At 43.6% G+C, this 19,334-nt stretch overlaps 1 protein-coding gene across 4 annotated transcripts in view; it reads right to left on the reverse strand.

The window, feature by feature from the left end:
* PKNOX2 (PBX/knotted 1 homeobox 2) overlaps positions 1 to 19,334 on the reverse strand; it is a 763,496-nt gene that overhangs the window by 72,787 nt on the left and 671,375 nt on the right. For all 4 annotated transcript variants that reach the window (XM_073603571.1, XM_073603573.1, XM_073603570.1 and 1 more), the window contains one exon: positions 5,682 to 5,870. In XM_073603571.1, coding sequence (XP_073459672.1) covers positions 5,682 to 5,870 — 189 coding nt within the window. The remainder of the gene's footprint in view (positions 1 to 5,681; positions 5,871 to 19,334) is intronic.

The following is a 19,334-nucleotide window of genomic DNA, read 5'->3' on the forward strand; positions in this document are numbered from 1 at the left end:
AAGTCTTGAGGTACAACTGATAAAACCAATTCATCGGAGCTTAGTGGAAAAAAATATGGTAGTTACATTGGTGGTCAGTGGGAAAAATGTCTCTTAGCTAAAAGGCTCATTAGTGTTATACCGCTGGCTCTGCCAAGTGGTGTTTGCACTGGAACTATGCAGGCACCATCAGATGGAAAGTCAGTAGACCACAGCTCAAGGAACCCCTAGCAAGCTCTGGAGGAACGTTAGGGTTCCTTGCTACTCTGTTTGAGAATAGCTGCAAGTCCCTGTCCAGGGACTACCACTATGTACTGATATTGCTTGTCTTTAAAAAAAAATACATTCAATTATGCATTAATGAGTACAGAGCTGCATTAATGAATGCATTGTGTATCTTCCCAGAGTTCATCTTTAACTATACTCAAAGGCTATAGGTTTGCTAGTGGTGCATTGTTTCTTATTACAATCCTGATAGCTTTCTGAAGATGGAATCCAACACATAAAACTCAGCAGAAAGTGGAGTTTTACTTTATGATAAATGAGGCCTAATATAACAGGCTTATGGTTATGAGCCTACAATGGAATGTGAGAAGCAGAAGACAGACTTATCCATGAAATATATACATTGTTCATAAAATATTACTATATAATTATATAGCGTAAAAAATGAAATTTATGTCGGATCGAGCCTGTATTAAAACAGAAATTGGAATTTTCCTGCAGGAAAGGTGGATGTCCACTTCCAACCATGGACTATTCATTACCATCATAATATATTTATTTTCTGCTAGGATCTGGAGGTGTTTTTTTTTTTTTTTTTTTTGCGAGAGCTTAAATCCTCATTACGTTTCCTGACCAATGCATTCTAATTAGATCAACATTTAAAAAAAATAAAAAATCTATTCACAACAGCCACAGGACAGCTTTACATCTCATTAACTTCTCACTTCCTATTTTCAGCAGAATTACTGATAAAAATGTGCATCTCCATTTTCCCGAGCGCGCAGCCCCACCGCTTCATATCTAACATCTCTCTTGTCGCCCGGGATGCAAGTTGTTGCCATGGCAACCTGCAATAATAGAAGCTAATAAATTACAAACGAGATGCTCGTTGAGCAATTATTGTCGTCCTTTATGCAAGTTTCTTGCTAATTTCGCTCATAAGGGAAAGCGCAATAAGCAGAGACGGCATAAGAAGTCTCTTTTTCCAGAGGATATTAGCAAACAAGAGGAAGAAAAAGCCCCCTCTCCCTACTTTTAAAATCAGTGATTAAGTGGATCTGTTATTTCAGGATGTCTAAATTAGATTTTTTTTTCTTTTTTTTTTGTGCCATTATTTATTTGTATTTTTGAGACGATCCTGGGAGGAAAAGGAAAATGAAAGAAAATTGCTCATAATGAATATATCTTTTCATGTAGAGCGCATCAAATATTCCTGATATCATCTCCAGTGCCAGCGCATACAATATTTAAATATTCTCTGCAGCCCATAAAACGCACAACACAAAAGGCTGCTGGATTTGTGACTGCTGATCGAGGGGAAGATAGCCGGGGTATTGTTGTGACACAGTGTGAAAGCATGGCTGGCCAGTCAAGTGTACGTTTGTCCAGCAGAGATGTGTAATAACGGCTAGGCCTCAGTTTTAAATGCTGATACATCCAAAATGGAAAAGGTAAAAAAAAAGTCACAAAAAATTATCCTTATTGGTCAAAAATATGACACCTGACTCCTGTGCAACGTCCCAGCCCATCTTCTTATTCTCAAATAGAGGTAGAAGCATGGCGCTAGATCTGGATCCTTGGATAGTAGATAAAAAGGCCTTAGGCCAGCGATAGATGGTTCGAATCTTGGCCGGTTCAGCAGGAACCGGCTGAGATTCGAACCGTGTGTGGGCAACTGAATGCACCAAGTTGATCGAGCTACCACTAGAAAAAAGAGAGGAAGGATCCCTGGTGCCACACATCCACGGTGTCCTGTGATGGTTATGGGAGAGACAACCTCAGCCTGGGCTCTCTCCAGACCACACCCCCAACATGTTTCACTCCACCAAACGCGTTTCAAACGTGAGGGAACCGAGTTTGGGGGCGTGGCCTGGCAGGAGCCCAGGCTGAGGTCGTCTTTCCCATAACTATCACAGGACAGCGTGGATGTGCGGCACCAGGGATCCTTCCTCTCTTCCTTCCTAGTGATTCAAGGAGCTGGGACGAGCTCCATCTCTTGCGGGCACTCCTGTAGTGCATGCGGCATCACCCACACTACTCCCCACAGTCATCGAGCCTGAGCGGCACACTAACAAATCGTTGATCGATCTATCAACTTGGGTACAAACCGGGCTGTTGGATTTACTTGCGATTATCGCTTGTGGCTGCTATAGCCACTAGCAATAATCACTGTCCACTACCCCTGCCCCCACCGGTCGAATACAATGTCTTGGCAGGAGGGATTCCCCTGTCAGCACTGTTTGTGTTGATCTGGGCAATCATGCAAATTTCTTTCCTGCAACCTGTGGCCTGCCTTAGTCCGATCCAGATGGCCTAGGCATGGCAGCTCTTTAACAAAGCTAGGGTCCTCCAAGAGATAGGGGGCACCCAAGTTGAAAGGTCAATATATAGTTGAGCCAAAAGGAGCACCAAACACATGCTGAGAGTTCAATTGTTTTTTTTTATTTGCTCCACAAAGGACAACAGGAAAAAAAAAAAAATTAGGCAGCCAATGCTTGCCTGGTAAAGCAGCCTGATGAAGGGGGGTGCTTTGGCCCCCAAAACACATTGGAAGCCTATAGTTTTTCTTGTTGCCCTTGTGGAACAAATAAAATATATTTGGACTCTCAATAATGTGTTTGGCATTCCTTCAAGTCAAACACCTGGAGAAAGTCGCTGCAGATGAAACGCGTTGGGGTGGGGCTTATGCTGACGTCATCATGCCTGACCAGCTGGTGGAGTGTTCTGTGTCCTTATTAGCATTTTATCTTAACTCATCCTGTGAGTGCATTTCTTTGATTAAATAGTTACATAGTTATATGGTTGGTAAGATTGAATAAAGACAACAGTCCATCCAGTTCAACCTGTGTAAGTGTGTGTGTGTGTGTAGAGAAATCATTTCCCATATCCCTGTATATAGTTTTCGCTAAGATGCCCATCCAAGAGTCTTTTAAAACTATCCATACTTCCTATCGACACCGATTGTGGAAGAGAGTTCCACATCTTGACAGTGAAAAACCCCCTACACAGCGTAAGGTTAAACCGCTTGTCTTCCAATCTCATCGCGTGGCCCCATGTCCTCTTACACTCCCTAGGACTGAAAATTTTTCTTACGCTGGGATCACCATTGCGATATATGTATAACACTATCATATCTCCTCTCAAATGTCTCTTCTCCAGGGACAATTAATTTAGCAATTGTAGTCGTTCCTCATAATTGAGGTCCTCCAGTCCCCTTATTAATTTAGTTGCTCTTCTCTGGACTCTCTCCAGCTCCAGCAAATCCGATTTGAGGACTGGCGACCAGAACTGGACAGAATATTCCACATGTGGCCAAACCAGAGATTTATAAAGGGGTAGAATAGACGTTTCATCTCAGGAGTAAATTCCCTTTTTAATGCATGCTAATATTCTGCTGGCTTTGGTAGCCGCAGCTTGAACCTGCATGCTTTTGATCAGTCTGTCTTCTACTAGGACCCCCAGATCTTTCTCCATCCTGGAAACCCCTCTCAACAAATAAAATATTTTACCAGTTTTAAACTATGGAGGCTTTGTGATCTCTCTTCCTGGTTAACCTCTGATTAACCCCTTATGTACCAATCCCTGAGGCTCTGAGTCTTCCATCCATCCATCCATGTGCAGGATACATACCGAGTGGTGTGATCTGAGTGTTTGGGTTAACCCTTGGTGTACCAAGCCTCCTATAAATTGGGGTCTGTTATTCTGGTAAGAGGCTGAGATTCCTATGAATGGCGATGGAACTCACTGGGAGCATGTTTATTTTAATGCATTTGATTTTTGACTTTTTCATTGGTGAATTTTATGTACATTGGAATATATGGACTTGTGGAAATATTATATGAGTCCATATATTGGAATATAAGGACTCATATATAAATTTTAATGCACAGAGGACTTAAATAATTTACTCATACTTCATAGATTGCACCTTTTATTATTGTTTGGAACAGTGCAACATACAGTATGTGGTCTATGTATCAACTATATACAGTATAGGCTATTTTTTATATCGACTGCCTTTACGGGCTAAGTTGGGCTGGAAAAAAAAATCTGTTGGCCACATCCCCCCGTGGAAACACCAGCCAAAAAAAGTATTCCAAAGGGAAAATGCTCTTCTTGCCCATGGCTAACAATCAGATTCTTTGATGCTTTTTTTTAGACCAGGACAGTAAAAAATGGGCAACCCCCCCCCCCCCCCCAATTCTTGGAGTGATTTAGGCCAGCGGCATATAATTAACTATTTTCTCCACATACAAGTTAATGGGGAGGCAAAAGGAGCCTAAGGTATTTTGATGCAGCTTGGAAGGAAGTCCAATGCAGGTCAACTGCACCAGTGAAGGAACTTCTAATGGTCTCCCAAGCATCTCAAATTATACTCTAAGCAAGCTGCACTTGCCATCAACACATGCCCTTAAGTGGTCTCATGTAAACATCCTGCCTTAAGCAGGAGTGTTTCTCAAAAGCTAGTACTGCCTGGCTGTATTCAGCTAAGAGTTTAATTAATAGGATCTGTCTTTGCTTGGCCTTCCGTATACCCAGCTGTATTGTCTATGTCTGCCTCATGCTGGGGGCTGGTAATAGAGTGGAAAGAGACAATGGGTCTGGGTTATGAATATGTATCTCTTTGCCAGGTCAACCCCCAGGACAGTGGTAGGCAAGCTTTGGAGAGCAGGAATCAGCCTGTATCATCCAGAAAAGTCCACCATCATATGTTAAAGGAAACCTTTCTGAGTGGTGCATGCTGGGGAAGGGTAAAAATTTGTGGGTCTACCTTACGAAGGTGTCTTACCCCTAGGCTCTCGCCCTGGGGGAGGTAGTGTATCAGTCCTGCTGCTAGACCCGCTCCCAAGGAAGGGCGTTTGTGTGCTTAAGAGACTAGACCTAGGGCTTAGGCCTGAAGCTGGCCCTGTCTGTATGGGGAGAACCTGGTCCCAACACAGTGTGCTGAGAGGGAAACTCTGCCACAGGAGGTGTCTCAGAAAGCTCTGCGAAGTTCAGCCTTACAGGGAGGCTGGTAGCTTACAGAATGCCCGTTGCGTCTTGAAGTCCTTTGTTCTGTATAGCAGAGAGTGGGGTTTGGAGTCTGTATAGAGTCATGGGTATCTGGAGCCCGTCACCATCTCTGCTTGAACTTATGGTGAAAATAACATTGTCAATCACCAAAAAAGTGACTGGTGCCCACTGCCTCGTACCGTCACCACATGCCAAAGACACAGCCCTGGGGTAAATGACAATTTACTTGACCTGTCCCACTAGCCTTCAGGGGGCAGCGACATACTTCTGAAGTAATCTGCTCTGCACTGTGGCTGAGTTCATGGCATCTTATGTTTGGGCCCAATAATCTATTTTCATTAGGTATGTTGTGTGGAATGTTTCTGATGAGTTCTGACTTGGAGTCTCTGTGGCCTTCAGTTCAATTTTCATACAAAAAGTATCTACCCTGATACACATAGAATGAGGACTGTGTGTTGTCTGACCTGTGTGTGAAGGCTGTTGGATGCTTGGTTTGGGGAATAGGGTCCTCCTAAGTCGTTCCTGAGGAGATTATCGCTGTGCATTTTGGTTTTCAGGCAGGTGATGTAGCGGTTGCAGAAATCCTTGCACAATTCATTCACCTTTTCCAGTTCAAGCAGGTGGATTCTAAGTACTTGGATTGCCTTCACCATCTGGAAAGAAAAGACATTCAGGTTAACATCATGAGTCATCACATGCGTATATCAGACTATCAGAGAAGAACAGCCATTATCAATGCTTCATTAAAATATGTCAAACAATGCTTACATTTGATTGATTGTATTCTCTTCTTCTGAATGGCCCTAAACCCCTGCTTGGTAAAAATCAAAGGTAGAGTGTTCCCTGGATGGAGTGAATGGAAAAAAAGGACTTCTGACTTTTCTGACCTGATCTCTAATTGCCGGATTTCAAGAGAAGTTCACCAACTGTTCATCAGCCATACATGGTACATAACTACTTACAGTGCATGCTTCATTTTTCCCACATTTTGTTATGTTACAGCCTTATTCCAAAATGGATTAAATTCATTATTTTCCTCAAACTTCTACAAACAATACCCCATAATAAAAACGTAAAAGAAGTTTGTTTGAAATCTTTGCAAATGTATTAAAAATAAAAAAACGAAAAAAATCACATGTACATAAGTATTCACAGCCTTTGCCATGACACTCAAAATTGAGCTCAGGTGCATCCTATTTCCACTGATCATCCTTAAGATGTTTATACAACTTGATTGGAGTCCACCTGTGGTAAATTCAGTTGATTGGACATGATTTGGAAAGGCACACACCTGTTTAAATAAGGTCCCAGGTTAAAAGTGGATGTCAGAGCACAGACCAAGCCATGAAGTCCAAGGAATTGTCTGTAGACCTCCAAGACAGGATTGTATTGAGGCACAGATCTGGGGAAGGGTACAGAAAAATTCTGCAGCGTTAAAGATCCCAGTGAGCACAGTGGCCTCCATCATCCATAAATGGGAGAAGTTTGGAACCACCAGGACTCTTCCTAGAGTGGGCCGCCTGGCCAAACTGACCGAATGGTGCAGCGGGCCTTAGCCAGGGAGGTGACCAAGAACATGACAGCACGCCTGGAGTTTGCCAAAAGGCACCTGAACTACTCTCAGACCATGAGAAAAAAAATTCTCTGGTCTGATGAAACAAAGATTGCAGTCTTTGGCCTGAATGGCAAGCGTCATGTTTGGAGGAAACCAGGCACCAGGCATCACCTGGCCAATACCATCCCTACAGTGAAGCATGGTGGTGGCAGCATCATGCTGTAGGGATGATTTTCAGCAGAAGGAACTGGGAAACTAGTCGGGATAGAGGGAAAGATGAATGCGGCAATGTACAGAGACATTCTTGATGAAAACCTGCTTCAGAGCACTCTGGACCTCAGACTGGGGCGAAGGTTTACCTTCCAACAGGACAACGACCCTAAGCACACAGCCAAGATAACAAAGTAGTGGTTACGGGACAACTCTGTAAATTTCCTTGACTGGTCCAGCCAGAGCCCAATTGAACATCTCTGGAGAGATCTGAAAATGGCTGTGCACCAACGCTCCCCATCCAACCTGATGGAGCTTGAGAGGTCCTGCAATGAAGAATGGGAGAAACTGCCCAAAAATAGGTGTACCAAGCTTGTAGCATCATACTCAAAAAGACTTGAGGCTGTAATTGGTGCCAAAGGAGCTTCACCAAAGTATTGAGCAAAGGCTGTGAATACTTGTGTACATGTGATTTTTCTCGTTTTTTATTTTTAATAAATTTGCATAGATTTCACACAAACTTCTTTCACGTTGTCATTATGGGGTATTGTTTGTAGAATTTTGAGGAAAGTAATGAATTTAATCCATTTTGCAATAATGCTGTAACATAACAAAATGTGGGAAAATTGAAGCGCTGTGAATATTTTCCAGATGTAGTGTAGTAAGTGTGGCCACCACATTGCCTGTAAATCCTGCTCCATGCAACGTGCCCCTTTGAGCATCATTTGAAGTCTGCATGGAATTATCATATGGCTGGGTATTCCTGGAGCCTGCTGGCACACAAGTTTTGGCTTATTTTTTTAGGCCAACCCCACCTATTTTTCAAGGCAATTTTCTATGGTGACATTTTGTAAATTAGGTTATATGAGATGACTATAGCTACCAAGGACCTGACTTTAATCTACTAAAGTCAGAACAACAAAGCTAAGTCACCTCCCTGTCCAAATCCTGTGACTAACCCATTAGTCATTAAATAAGTAGTGCATTTTATATACAACCATATAGATCAGACCAAAATGAGGGACAAATGAGGAAGAAAGAGGGACAAAGGGACTTTGTTCCAAATCTGGGACAGTCCCTCGAAATCAGGGACAGTTGGGAGTTATGCTCTACTGAAGGAGAAACGAGGGAGCTGTCTCAATGGACACCAAACAAATGTGATGGAACTTGTATTTTAATAGATTAAAAAGTACAGGTTCCCCTACTAAGATGCCACACAATGTTATATATTTAAGCGTGTAAACAACAAAAGGTACGGTTTATTGGAGATCACGGCACCGCTGTACATTTTCTATTCAGAGCGGAAATTTTGTGTAAAGGTTTGCAGACAGAAAGAGGCAGCTATGGGGTACAGGCAGGCCGGGTGACATAAATCTCTCAATTAGCTCAGATCATTTGTTCAGCTCCCATTTACGTCCCTGCCTGGCCGAGCAGTATATCTGTCCCCCTGAAGAGTTACAGGCCACGGAAAGACGTGCACAGGATTGTAAAAAACACAGATGCTGAATTAATTGACTGCGTGGCACTCTGCGGCTGATTGAGTTGATAATGGCAAGATCTGACCTTTTTCTATTTTCTAATTATGTGCATCTCGGCTGCGAGGAATACATGATTTCTCTTCTAATGATGGCTAATGTCGCTGGCCTTTTCATCATCTTTACGCCAGAACAATTTCTCAGGATTTACATGGCAGCAAAAGAGCTGGAACATAAGGCGGAGACGCGAATTTAGTATACCGCAGAGCTGGAGCCGTTTCCGGTTAGTTAACGTCCTGGTCGTAACGTCCACCATGAATGGTCAGAGTGTAACGGAGAAGATAATGCCTTGGCGTGGATCTCTCATACAACAGATGTCTCAAGGATTCTCAGAATGTAAAAACTTTCTACACAAGTGCTCTTTTAGACCTTCTGTTTGTGCACTGGCATTACCGGGTACTCATAACTGCCCCTTCCATGTGCACCTTTTTTGTTGGTTCTAAAAAATGTATCAATTGACCTTTTTCCATTGCAGCATTTGCCATTTATTTAAAAGACAGCTGCCTTCTGCTAGTCTGGGCTTATCAAAAGGCTCCTTAACTCCAGGCAAACGGCTAAATACCCAATTTAAATATATGCACGGATGGACCCATCAAAAGTTTGTACAACAGACCAAACTATGCTCATTGAAGAGCTAACCCAAGATCAGTGCAGTCATACAGCCCTTGACCTAGGTATATGGTCCTCCTGGAAAAAGTTTAAAGCCTCCAAGGAATACACAGAGCTCACCTCAATCTCCTGTTCTAAAACACACTTGTCAACCAGATAAGTTAGATTTCATTTTAAGAGCTAACCTAAGGTCAGCAGATTCATATGGCTCTTGACCTAAGCATATGGTCCCCCTGGACAAAGTTTAAAGCCTCTAAGGCACATGTGTCAAACACAGGACCCATGGGCCGAATCCCATCTGCCCCAGCCATTTCATGTGGCCCTCACACCCCCCCCCCCGCATCTCAGCCCCTACCTTGTCCCTGCAGTTGCCAGCGCAGAGGAGGACAGAACTGCTCCACCAGCTCCTGCGCTTCTCCGTGCAGCCGCAGAGGGGTTCATTCCTCTGTTGCCATCTTCTGGGACGAGGGGGGGGCAGAACTTTTCCTACAGATCCTGCACCTCTCTGTGCATCCACAGCACCCACTTATCTCTGCCTTTTCAACATCCAGCAGACTCCGGCAGCTGACTCTAACCCTCCTCTGGTCCCTGAACTTTCTTCTGCTTCCCATCCCCAGCTTCTTCCCGGCAGCAACACAAGGTAAGGGGGTGCAATCTAATGTAAGAGAAGGTAGAGGACTCCTGACTTGTGAGGGTGAAGGAGTCTTGGCATTTGATGTGCTCTGAACATCTGGTATTAAACATACGACCAGCCCTATTGAGGGCAACCATAATGCTGATGCGGCCTGCAATGAAATTTATTTTATTTTTATTTATTTCAGGTACTTATATAGCGCCGTCAATTTACGCAGCGCTTTACATATATATTATACATTCACATCAGTCCCTATACCCTCAAGGAGCTTACAATCTAAGGTCCCTAACTCACATTCATACCTATACTAGGGACAATTTAGACAGGAGCCAATTAACCTACCAGCATGTCTTTGGAGTGTGGGAGGAAACCGGAGTACCCGGAGGAAACCCACGCAGACACAGGGAGAACATGCAAACTCCAGGCAGGTAGTGTCATGGTCGGGATTCGAACCAGCGACCCTTCTTACTGCTAGGCGAGAGTGCTACCCACTACACCACCGTGCCGCCCTACAATGAAATGGAGTTTTACACTCCTGCTCTAAGGAATACTTAGAGCTGCCCTCAGTCTCTTGTTCTAAAACAAAAATGTCCCCTGGATAAGCTACTTCTACTACCATAGATTTAATTTTAAGAGCTAACCCAAGATCAGGACATTCATATGGTCTTTGACCTAAGCATATGGTCCTCCTGGACAAAGTTTAAAGCGTCCAAGGAATAACTAGAGCTTCTCTCAGTCTCCTGTAAAATACAATTGTCACCTGGGTAAGCTATTCCCATTGATTTCATTTTTTTAAACATTCTTTATTCATTTAATTTTATTTCATTCAAATACAAAACAGTACAAAAGCAGTACAAAAGCACAGAAGGTGAGGATCGGAGAACAAAACAGAGAATAAATTATCTCAGCGGTAGTACAAGAGAGCCTACTATGAGCCTAATGCTAGTGGAAGAGCTTGTATCCATTGAATTTTAGGCATTAATATACAGTAGGTAGAGTGAGATGCAATGTTGAAGAATGATTCAGACAGGCTGTTTATAACTACCAATTTTAGATGTCCTGAAGGGGAAAAAAGTAAAAAAAAGTATAAAAAAAAAAAGGGGTGGGGTGGAGAGAGAGAGACTGATAGGCCAGCCAAGGTAAGGGTGGGGAGAAGTGACTGGCATCCTAACCACAAGCTGACGTTAAATCTCTCAGGTTGGTAAATTGGGAAAGCTGAGTTTGGGTTAATCTTTAGATTTTAGGATACATTCAGCAGTGCACGTGAATTGGGTCCAATAACTCCAAGTTTTCAAAAAGCGTTCCTCTCTATGATTAATCAAGGCCATCAGTTCCTCCTTCAGGTGAGTCTCGGTAATCTTACGAACCACAGACTTATGGGCGGTGCTGATGTTTGTTTCCAATATGCAGGGAATAGATGTCGTTGCAGAATTAAGCAACCCATTGATTTCGTTTTAGGAGCTAACCGAACATCAGTAAGGGTTAAATACTTGTTAGGTCTAGTGGAAGATGAACAGGCTGCTGTGCTTATCTTATCATTGCTCTGGTTGTCTCTTCTCCCTCAAGTGCTCTGGGCTGTGGTTGGTGCCTTGGTGTCATCACATACAATGCAGAGCTATTAACGCTGCATTGTACATGAAGGAGGCAGGAGTGCTACCGAGAGGGGGTGACTTTAGAGTCTAAAGCCAGCCATAGATGGAGCGATTTTATTTCCTGCACACACACCACAAGTCCCTCTCACGGAGCTATTGTGTTCTTCAGGCAGGGGGAGCCATCCCTGCCAGGAGAACACACAGTGATAATTGCTGGAGGCTATAGCTACTCGCAATAATCACATGAAAAATTCCACAGGCTGGTTGTACCCAAGTTGATCGATCAATCAACTTGGGTACAATCAGCCTGCTCATAAATGCTTCCAATCTCTGCCGGTCCCTGCTCAACTAGTTGAGACAAAAACCGTCTATGGCTGTCTGTGCACCTTGTTCCTCAACCTCTTGGTAAAAACAAGCAATTACCTATGTAGTGTGGGAAAGCCCACTTGCAAGGGTAATTTTTTTTTTCTTTCTAGAGTTGGGCTTTAAAGTGTAACTCCACTTTTGTTGAGAAAAAAAACAATCCTCTACGGGTGATCAATGTACATTGCAGGGTTTGCTGCTCTGAAGAGATAGCTGTTTGTTCCACCCTGTCCTTTGTAGACTGATCCTGAACGGGAGGAACTGATTCATTATAATCACTTGGTAAAATCTCAGTATTGTGATGAGAAAAGTTGCAAGGTCTGCTTTCCTTTAGAAGTATTTAACCTTTGGGGAGTATCTGACCAAAACTGAAATCCCTTTTGCAGGTAGGAGGGCAGGAGGTGCCTAAAAATTTGTCTTGTATGAGAAAATCAGTGAGCCAATCAACATTGCATTGCACTTTACAAAAAATTACAGTGGCTACAGATTGGAAATGAAAGGTAATTTTTACCTACCTATATGGCTCTGGTAGCAATTGTATATGCTTTATTATTTTTTTAATATTTTATTATTTTATTTATTGGCTATATTTTGAGTGGAATCACCCTTTAAGCTTCTGGCTCCTCCTTTCTGTCCAGTGCCCCCACAGGAAGCCCCTTCCCATGGGGGCACTCCTGCATGCTCGCTCCTGAGCCCTGCTGCTCCATCCATTCACACAGACAACAGGACTCGGCCCTGCCCCCTAGTCACAGGAGTTGATTGACAGGAGCCAATGGCTATCAATCTGCCCAATGAGGAGCGAGACAGTGGCAAGAGCCGCTACTCTCGTATACATCGCTGGATCGGATCGGGCACAGGTAAGGGGGGGGGGGGGGGGGCTTGGGGGAGCCTTCAGCAGAGAAGGTTTTTTACCTTAATGTATAGAATGTGTTAACCTTGAGGCTTTAGAACCACTTTAGGGTAACTTGTCAAGGAAGAAATACAAGGTCTGCCAACTAATTATCTCCTTCTGAAAATACTAGTTGCCTGACCCTTACACTGACCCACTGGTTTAAATAGCTTTAGAGTCACTGATATGAAACAAGCACGCAAAGTGAGAACAGGGAAAAGTCAGAAGGGTTGGTGGGAGAGTATGACAATTAGGCACCTAGCATTTTCAGAAAAGGCGAGCAATGGCAGCGTCCGTGTTCTTCTCATCGTTGGTTTGCTTTAGAAGCTGAACAGAAAGGTGGAGTAGTGTGTGTTGGGTAGGGCCCCCTCCTCTAGAGTCATCTCTGAATTAAATAAAGGAGACATCTGAGAAAGAGACATTTCATCATAGTTCCAGAGACATTTGCAGGATCACCGATTAGGCAGGTAGTAAAACACAGTTACTAGAGCGTGTACACGGGCTGATTGAGATTTGTAATCTGGCCTGCCTTCTGGACTGAAAATTACTGTACGATTTGCTAAAAGCTAGCAGTAAACATTTAGCTAATAAATCATACGTCTACTGCTGTCGTCCATTCCGAGTGGGAAGCATATCTTCTCTGGAACAGGGAGTTACACTTTCTGGGCAGAAAAAAGGCACCAGTTAACTCCTTCATAGATAGATTAGATTAGTGGTTCTCAAACAACAGGCCTTGGTCCACTACTGGGCCATGGCCTTCCTCTTCCCTTCTTCCTGGCCTTCAGCTATCTGAAGATCCCCTAACCTCCCACAGGGCATCTCAGCTCCCATAGTGCCACCCAACTTCCCATAGTGGCCCAGAGTGCCCCTGGGCCCCCTAAAAGCCCTTGATCCCTACAGTGGCAGCCAACCTCTCTCAGTGCTCCCCAGCCCCCCACAGTGCCCCTAACCTTCTGCAGAGCATCCAGCACAACATACAGTGTGGGAAAAAAGTATTTGATCCCCTGCTGATTTTGTCCGTTTGCCCACGGACAAAGAAATGATCAGTCTATAATTTTAATGGTAGATTTTATTTTAACGGTGAGAGACAGAAGAACAACAAAAATATCCAGAAAAATGCATTTCAAAAACGTTATAAATTGATTTGCATTTTAATGAGTGAAATAAGTATTTGATCCCCTATCAATCAGCAAGATTTCTGGCTCCCGGGTGTCTTCTATACAGGTAACGAGCTGAGATTAGGAGCACTCTCCTAAAGGGAGTGCTTCTAATCTCAGCTTGTTACCCTTATAAAAAACAGCTGTCCATAGAAGCAATCAATCAGATTCCAATCTCTCCACCATGGCCAAGACCAAAGAGCTGTATAAGCATGTCAGGGACAAGATTGTAGACCTACACAAGGCTGGAATGGGCTACAAGACCATCGCCAAGCAGTTTGGTGTGAGAGTGACAACAGTTGGTGCGATTATTCAGAAATGGAAGAAACACAAAATAACTGTCAATCTCCCTCAGTCTGGGGCTCCATGCAAGATCTCACCTAGTGGAGTTTCAATGATCATGAGAATGGTGAAGAATCAGCCCAGAACTACATGGGGGAATCTTGTCAAAGATCTCAAGGCAACTGGGACCATAGTCACCAAGAAAACAATTGGTAACATACTACGCTGTGAAGGACTGAAATCCTGCAGCACCCGCAAGGTCCCCCTGCTCAAGAAAGCACATGTACAGGCCTGTCTGAAATTTGCTAAAGAACATCTGAATGGTTCAGAGGAGAACTGGGTGAAAGTGCTGTGGTCAGATGCGACCAAAACCGAGCTCTTTGGCATCAACTCAACTTGCCCTGTTTGGAGGAGGAGGAGGAATGCTGCATATGGCCCCAAGAACACCATCAAACATGGAGGTGGAAACATTATGCTTTGGGGGTGTTTTTCTGCTAATGGGACAGGACAACTTCACCGCATCAAAGGGACGATGGACGGGGCCATGTACCATCAAATCTTGGGTGAGAACCTACTTCCCTCAGCCAGGGCATTGAAAATGGGTCATGGATAGGTATTCCAGCATGACAATGACCCAAAATACATGGCCAAGGCAACAAAGGAGTGGCTCAAGAAGAAGCACATTAATGTCCTGGAATAGCCTAGCCAGTCTCAAGGCCTTAATCCCATAGAAAAACTGTGGAGGGAGCTGAAGGTTCGAGTTACCAAACATCAGCCTCGAAACCTTAAGGACTTGGAGAGGATCTGCAAAAAGGAGTGGGACAAAATCCCTCTTGAGATGTGTGCAAAGCTGGTGGCCAACTACAAGAAACGTCTGACCTCTGATTGCCAACAAGGGTTTTGCCACCAAGTACTAAGTCATATACTTATTTCACTCATTAAAATGCAAATCAATCTATAACTTTTTTGAAATGCGCATTTCTGGATATTTTTGTTGTTATTCTGTGTCTCACTGGTAAAATAAACCTACCATTAAAATTATAGACTGATGATTTCTTTGTCAGTGGCAAACATGCAAAATCAGCAGGGGACAAATACTTTTTTTTCCTCACTGTAGTGCTCCCAACGGTGTCCAGCAGAGTCGTCCAACCCCTCCAGTCTCCCACATCTCCCCAGCAAAACCATCAGCCTTCTGGAGAGACCTCCATCCCCTACAGTTGTCCCCAGTTCCCTCAAGAAACCTCATCCCCTGCAGGGCCACCAAGTCTGCTGCAGAGTCCTTTAAGCCCTGGTCTCGAAAAGGTTGAGAACCCCTGGACTAGACTGGCCTTACAGCTGGAATCTGGATAAAACAAACATTGTTTAAATAGAAGAGCCATGATTATTTCTACTGTTATCTTAGATGTGTACTTCCAAACACCTGGTACAAAAGTCCTGCCTTAAGTGCCATCATGAGACTTTAGACTCTATCAAGCCTTAACATAGGTCCCTTATTGCATTCTGTCATGATTTTATGAACATTTAATGCTTAAGCCCTGAAGAAGGGAAAGGTTTTTAGCACCCAAACATGTGGCTGTATTTAATGGTCTTAACCAATAAATGTTTCAAAAGTCCTTCACGTGACATGAATTTTTGTACCAGGTGTTCCTCAGTACACATCCAAATTACAATGCAAGGCACTAATTTTTTCCTTTCTTCTTTTTTTTTTTAACTTTATCAAAATGTCACAAAACTACATTTCATTGCATATGCACCATGGTGGACCTGGGTTGAGATGCGCTGACAAGATGTGATGTGCATTGTGAAAAAATGCAGCATTTTTACATAATGCATCACGACCCATTTTAATGCAGTGTGGTGGTGTGAACAGGGCACATAGAAAACAGCGGTTTTCTATGCGCCCTTTGCTTCAACTCTGCATTGTTCTGTGCAGATTAACACAGGTGCGCACAAGCCCTAAAGAGCTAAAAATATGTCCATAGCCTTAAGGGGCCATCTCCTCCCACATTCTCAAAAGGTTAAAACCATCAGACTATAAATTAAAATCATCAGACGGTGAAGATTTAAAAAAAAACAAAATGAGCCTGAAGACAAGCAGCTATTGTTGTGCTGTCACGTCAGCTAACCACTAGTGCTCTGGGAATCCTTTGTCATGAACTAAATATTAATTTGTAAAACAAAGATTGTATGAATATATTTAAAAACAGATATAGGCTTCATTCACATGGCTGAACAGTGTGCAGAACCTGTCCAATGACATTGCCATGCACTTAACCAGAGAAGAACTAGCACTTTTGCCAATACTCAGCATGGCCGCACTATGCACGCTCCTGGGAGCATTGGCGCACGCAAGGTGCACTGGCACACGCAGGATGCAATAGTTTCTGGTGCTACTGGCCTTTATAAAGATGAAAGCCCTGCTCATTGTTTGCTGGATGATTATCAGCCCCCTGTGTTCCTGTGCTCCTGTGTATGCTGTTATTTTTATTTCCTGATACCGACCCGGCTTGCCTTTGGACCTGTCTTGTCTCCACTCCTGGCTTTGACCCTGGCTTGTTCTACTGACATCGCTGCTGCGTGATTACCTGTGCTTGTTCCTGACCCTGCTAGCTGCCTCTGTTCCCGACTGACCTTCTGCACATAACCCTTGGCCTGGCTCCTGACTCTGCTTTCCGCCTTGTCCTGCTGCCAAGACCCACCTGCAACCCCTAAGAGACAATTGCCCTGCAGTTGATCCTGGTCTGTCCTGCCCTCATTAGGTGGTCAACATCTCAATTCTTCAGGCTACCACAGCTGGCAGCCCATACTTCTTTGGGCGCAGCACCTCCTGTCGCCACCTTCAGGGGTGCACTGCACTCAGGAACAAGGGAAGTCCTCTCAGCTCTTCAGGCCTCTGACCAGGTACATGACAGACATGCTACTGCAGCCGCCCATCAAGATGCATTAGAAGAGGTGGTGGAATGCGGTTGCTCAACGAGGGTTGCGAAAAGCACTCACATGCCCACCAATGTATGCTCTGAACGCAGATAGTCATTGCATATGTCAGTGTGTATGTGGGTGCTTTACGCAACCCTCGATGCACAACTGTGTACAGCTGCCCTTTCTAATGCATCTTAATGGGTGGCTGTACATGGTGGCGGCAGGTCACAGGAATGGTGTACGCAGGCACTGCACACTGTACAGGCCCAGTATGGCCACGTGCATGAGGCCTAACATGATCGGTTTTAAAAAGTTCAAACTTACAAAACAAAAAAAAGGGAAATGCCGAAAAACCATTATAGTTGCCCTTTAGTTAAGCAGAACTTCCAAAGCTCATTGTTCATCAATGTTCAGAATTCTGACGTTTTTTCTTCTTAATAAGAGTGGACTGCGTTGAGTTTTTTTTTTTTAAAGTATTTTCCTCCCTCCGGTGTGTTGATAAACCAACTCTTTTTTTTTTTTTTATACTGTGCGGAAATTTTCACCCTCTTTCTCCTTGTTATTATTCCCTTGATAATAAATAGATTCTCTGCCCTTTAAAATGCAATCCCACTAAAAATGAAGGTAGCGAAGCTCCTGAAAGAGAAGTCATGGCCATTAACATTTAGCCAAACAACAAATAAAAACTAGTGACCGCGGAATGGCTCCGACTTCAGAAGACTGAAGGTTCAATTAAAAGGAAATCATTTAGAAGTTGTGTTGTAAGTTTATAGTTCGGTGTGGACGGAAAAATACATCATCGATGGAATAATCACTGCAATCCGTCAGGACGAGTAATTACTGCTATGGGAGGTGACATGGGCAGTTTCTTTATAATCCAGAAATAGGGGAGAAATAAACCCGCAACTACAATTTCCTCAAGCTCTTTATGGACCAATCATTGCTCATGGTGCTCAGGGAATGGCGGGACTGCCCTAAAGCAAAAGTATTTGGACACGGATCAATCAAATTACTTAGATGTGCAATCAGAGAAGACTCCTATGAAGCACTCCTAAATATAAAAATTAGGCAATAAACGGTGTTGGCAGTTGACCCCCTATAGGGAACCCATAGAAAACATAAGTTCCCTTAGGGCTGAAGGTTAGGTATGGCAATTTTTACAGTTCAATTAGTCCAGTTTGGACCAATGTAAGTACAGGTGCATCTCATAAAATTAGAATATCATCAAAAAGTTTATTTTCTTCAATAATTCAATTCTGCGTTACACACAGAGTGAATATTTCAAGCATTTCTTTTCTTTTAATTTTGATAATTATGGCTTACAGCTAGTGAAAAAACTAAAGTATGTCGGAAAATTAGATTATTACATAAGACCAATAAAAAAAAAAGGATTTTTAATATAGAAATGTTGGCTTACTGAAAAGTATGTCCATGTACAGTATAGTATGCACTCTATACTTGGTCGGGGCTCCTTTTGCATGAAGAATTACTGCATCAATGTGGAGTGGCATGGAGGTGATCAGCCTGTGGCACTGCTGAGGTGTTATGGAAGCCCGGGTTGCTTTGATAGTGGCTTTTAGCTCATCTGCATTGCTGGGTCTGGTGTCTCTCATCTTTCACTTGACAATACCCCCACAGATTCTCTATGGGGTTTAGGTCGGCGAGTTTGCTGGCTAATCAAGCACAGTAATAGCATGATCATTAAACCTGCAAGTGGGTCTGCAAGCTACAGTGCTATAGGTAAGGTAAGTGGTGGATCTGCGGGGTTCATGGTACTTCTGGATCATGGAGTCGTGGGCCAACAAACAGGGTACAGTGGCCAAGATATGAATATTCAGAATACTTTATTAATCCCAATAGGAAACTATTAGTGGTGGGTCTGTACAATACAGTGTTGGAGATAGGATGAGTGATGGGTCTGCAGGATACAGTGCCAGAGATAAGGTGAGAGGTACATCTGTTGGGTATAGTGTTACATCTAGGGCAGGCCCAGGGTATAGTGCTGCTGATAACTTAAGTGGTGGATCTGCAGGTTTTATGGTACTTCTGGATCATGTAATGATGAGCCAATATGGTACAGTGGCAGAGATAGGGCAATTCAGATTCAGAATACTTTATTCCCAAAGGGAAATTATAAGTGGTGGGTCTTTAGGGTACAGTCCTGCAGATAGGGTAAGCGGTGGGTCTTTAGGGTACAGTGAGAGAGGGTGCATGGAGGGTCTGTAGGGTACAGTGCTAGGGATAAGATAATGGGTGAGTCTGTAGGGTACAGTGCTAGAGATGGGTGGGTGGTGGATCTGTAGGGTACAGTGCAAGGGATAAGGTGAGTGGTGGGTCTGTAGCGTACAGTGCTAAGAATAAGGTGAGTGGTG

This window comes from Aquarana catesbeiana, linkage group LG10, assembly GCF_042186555.1.
Source record: "Aquarana catesbeiana isolate 2022-GZ linkage group LG10, ASM4218655v1, whole genome shotgun sequence".
NCBI lineage: Eukaryota > Metazoa > Chordata > Amphibia > Anura > Ranidae > Aquarana > Aquarana catesbeiana.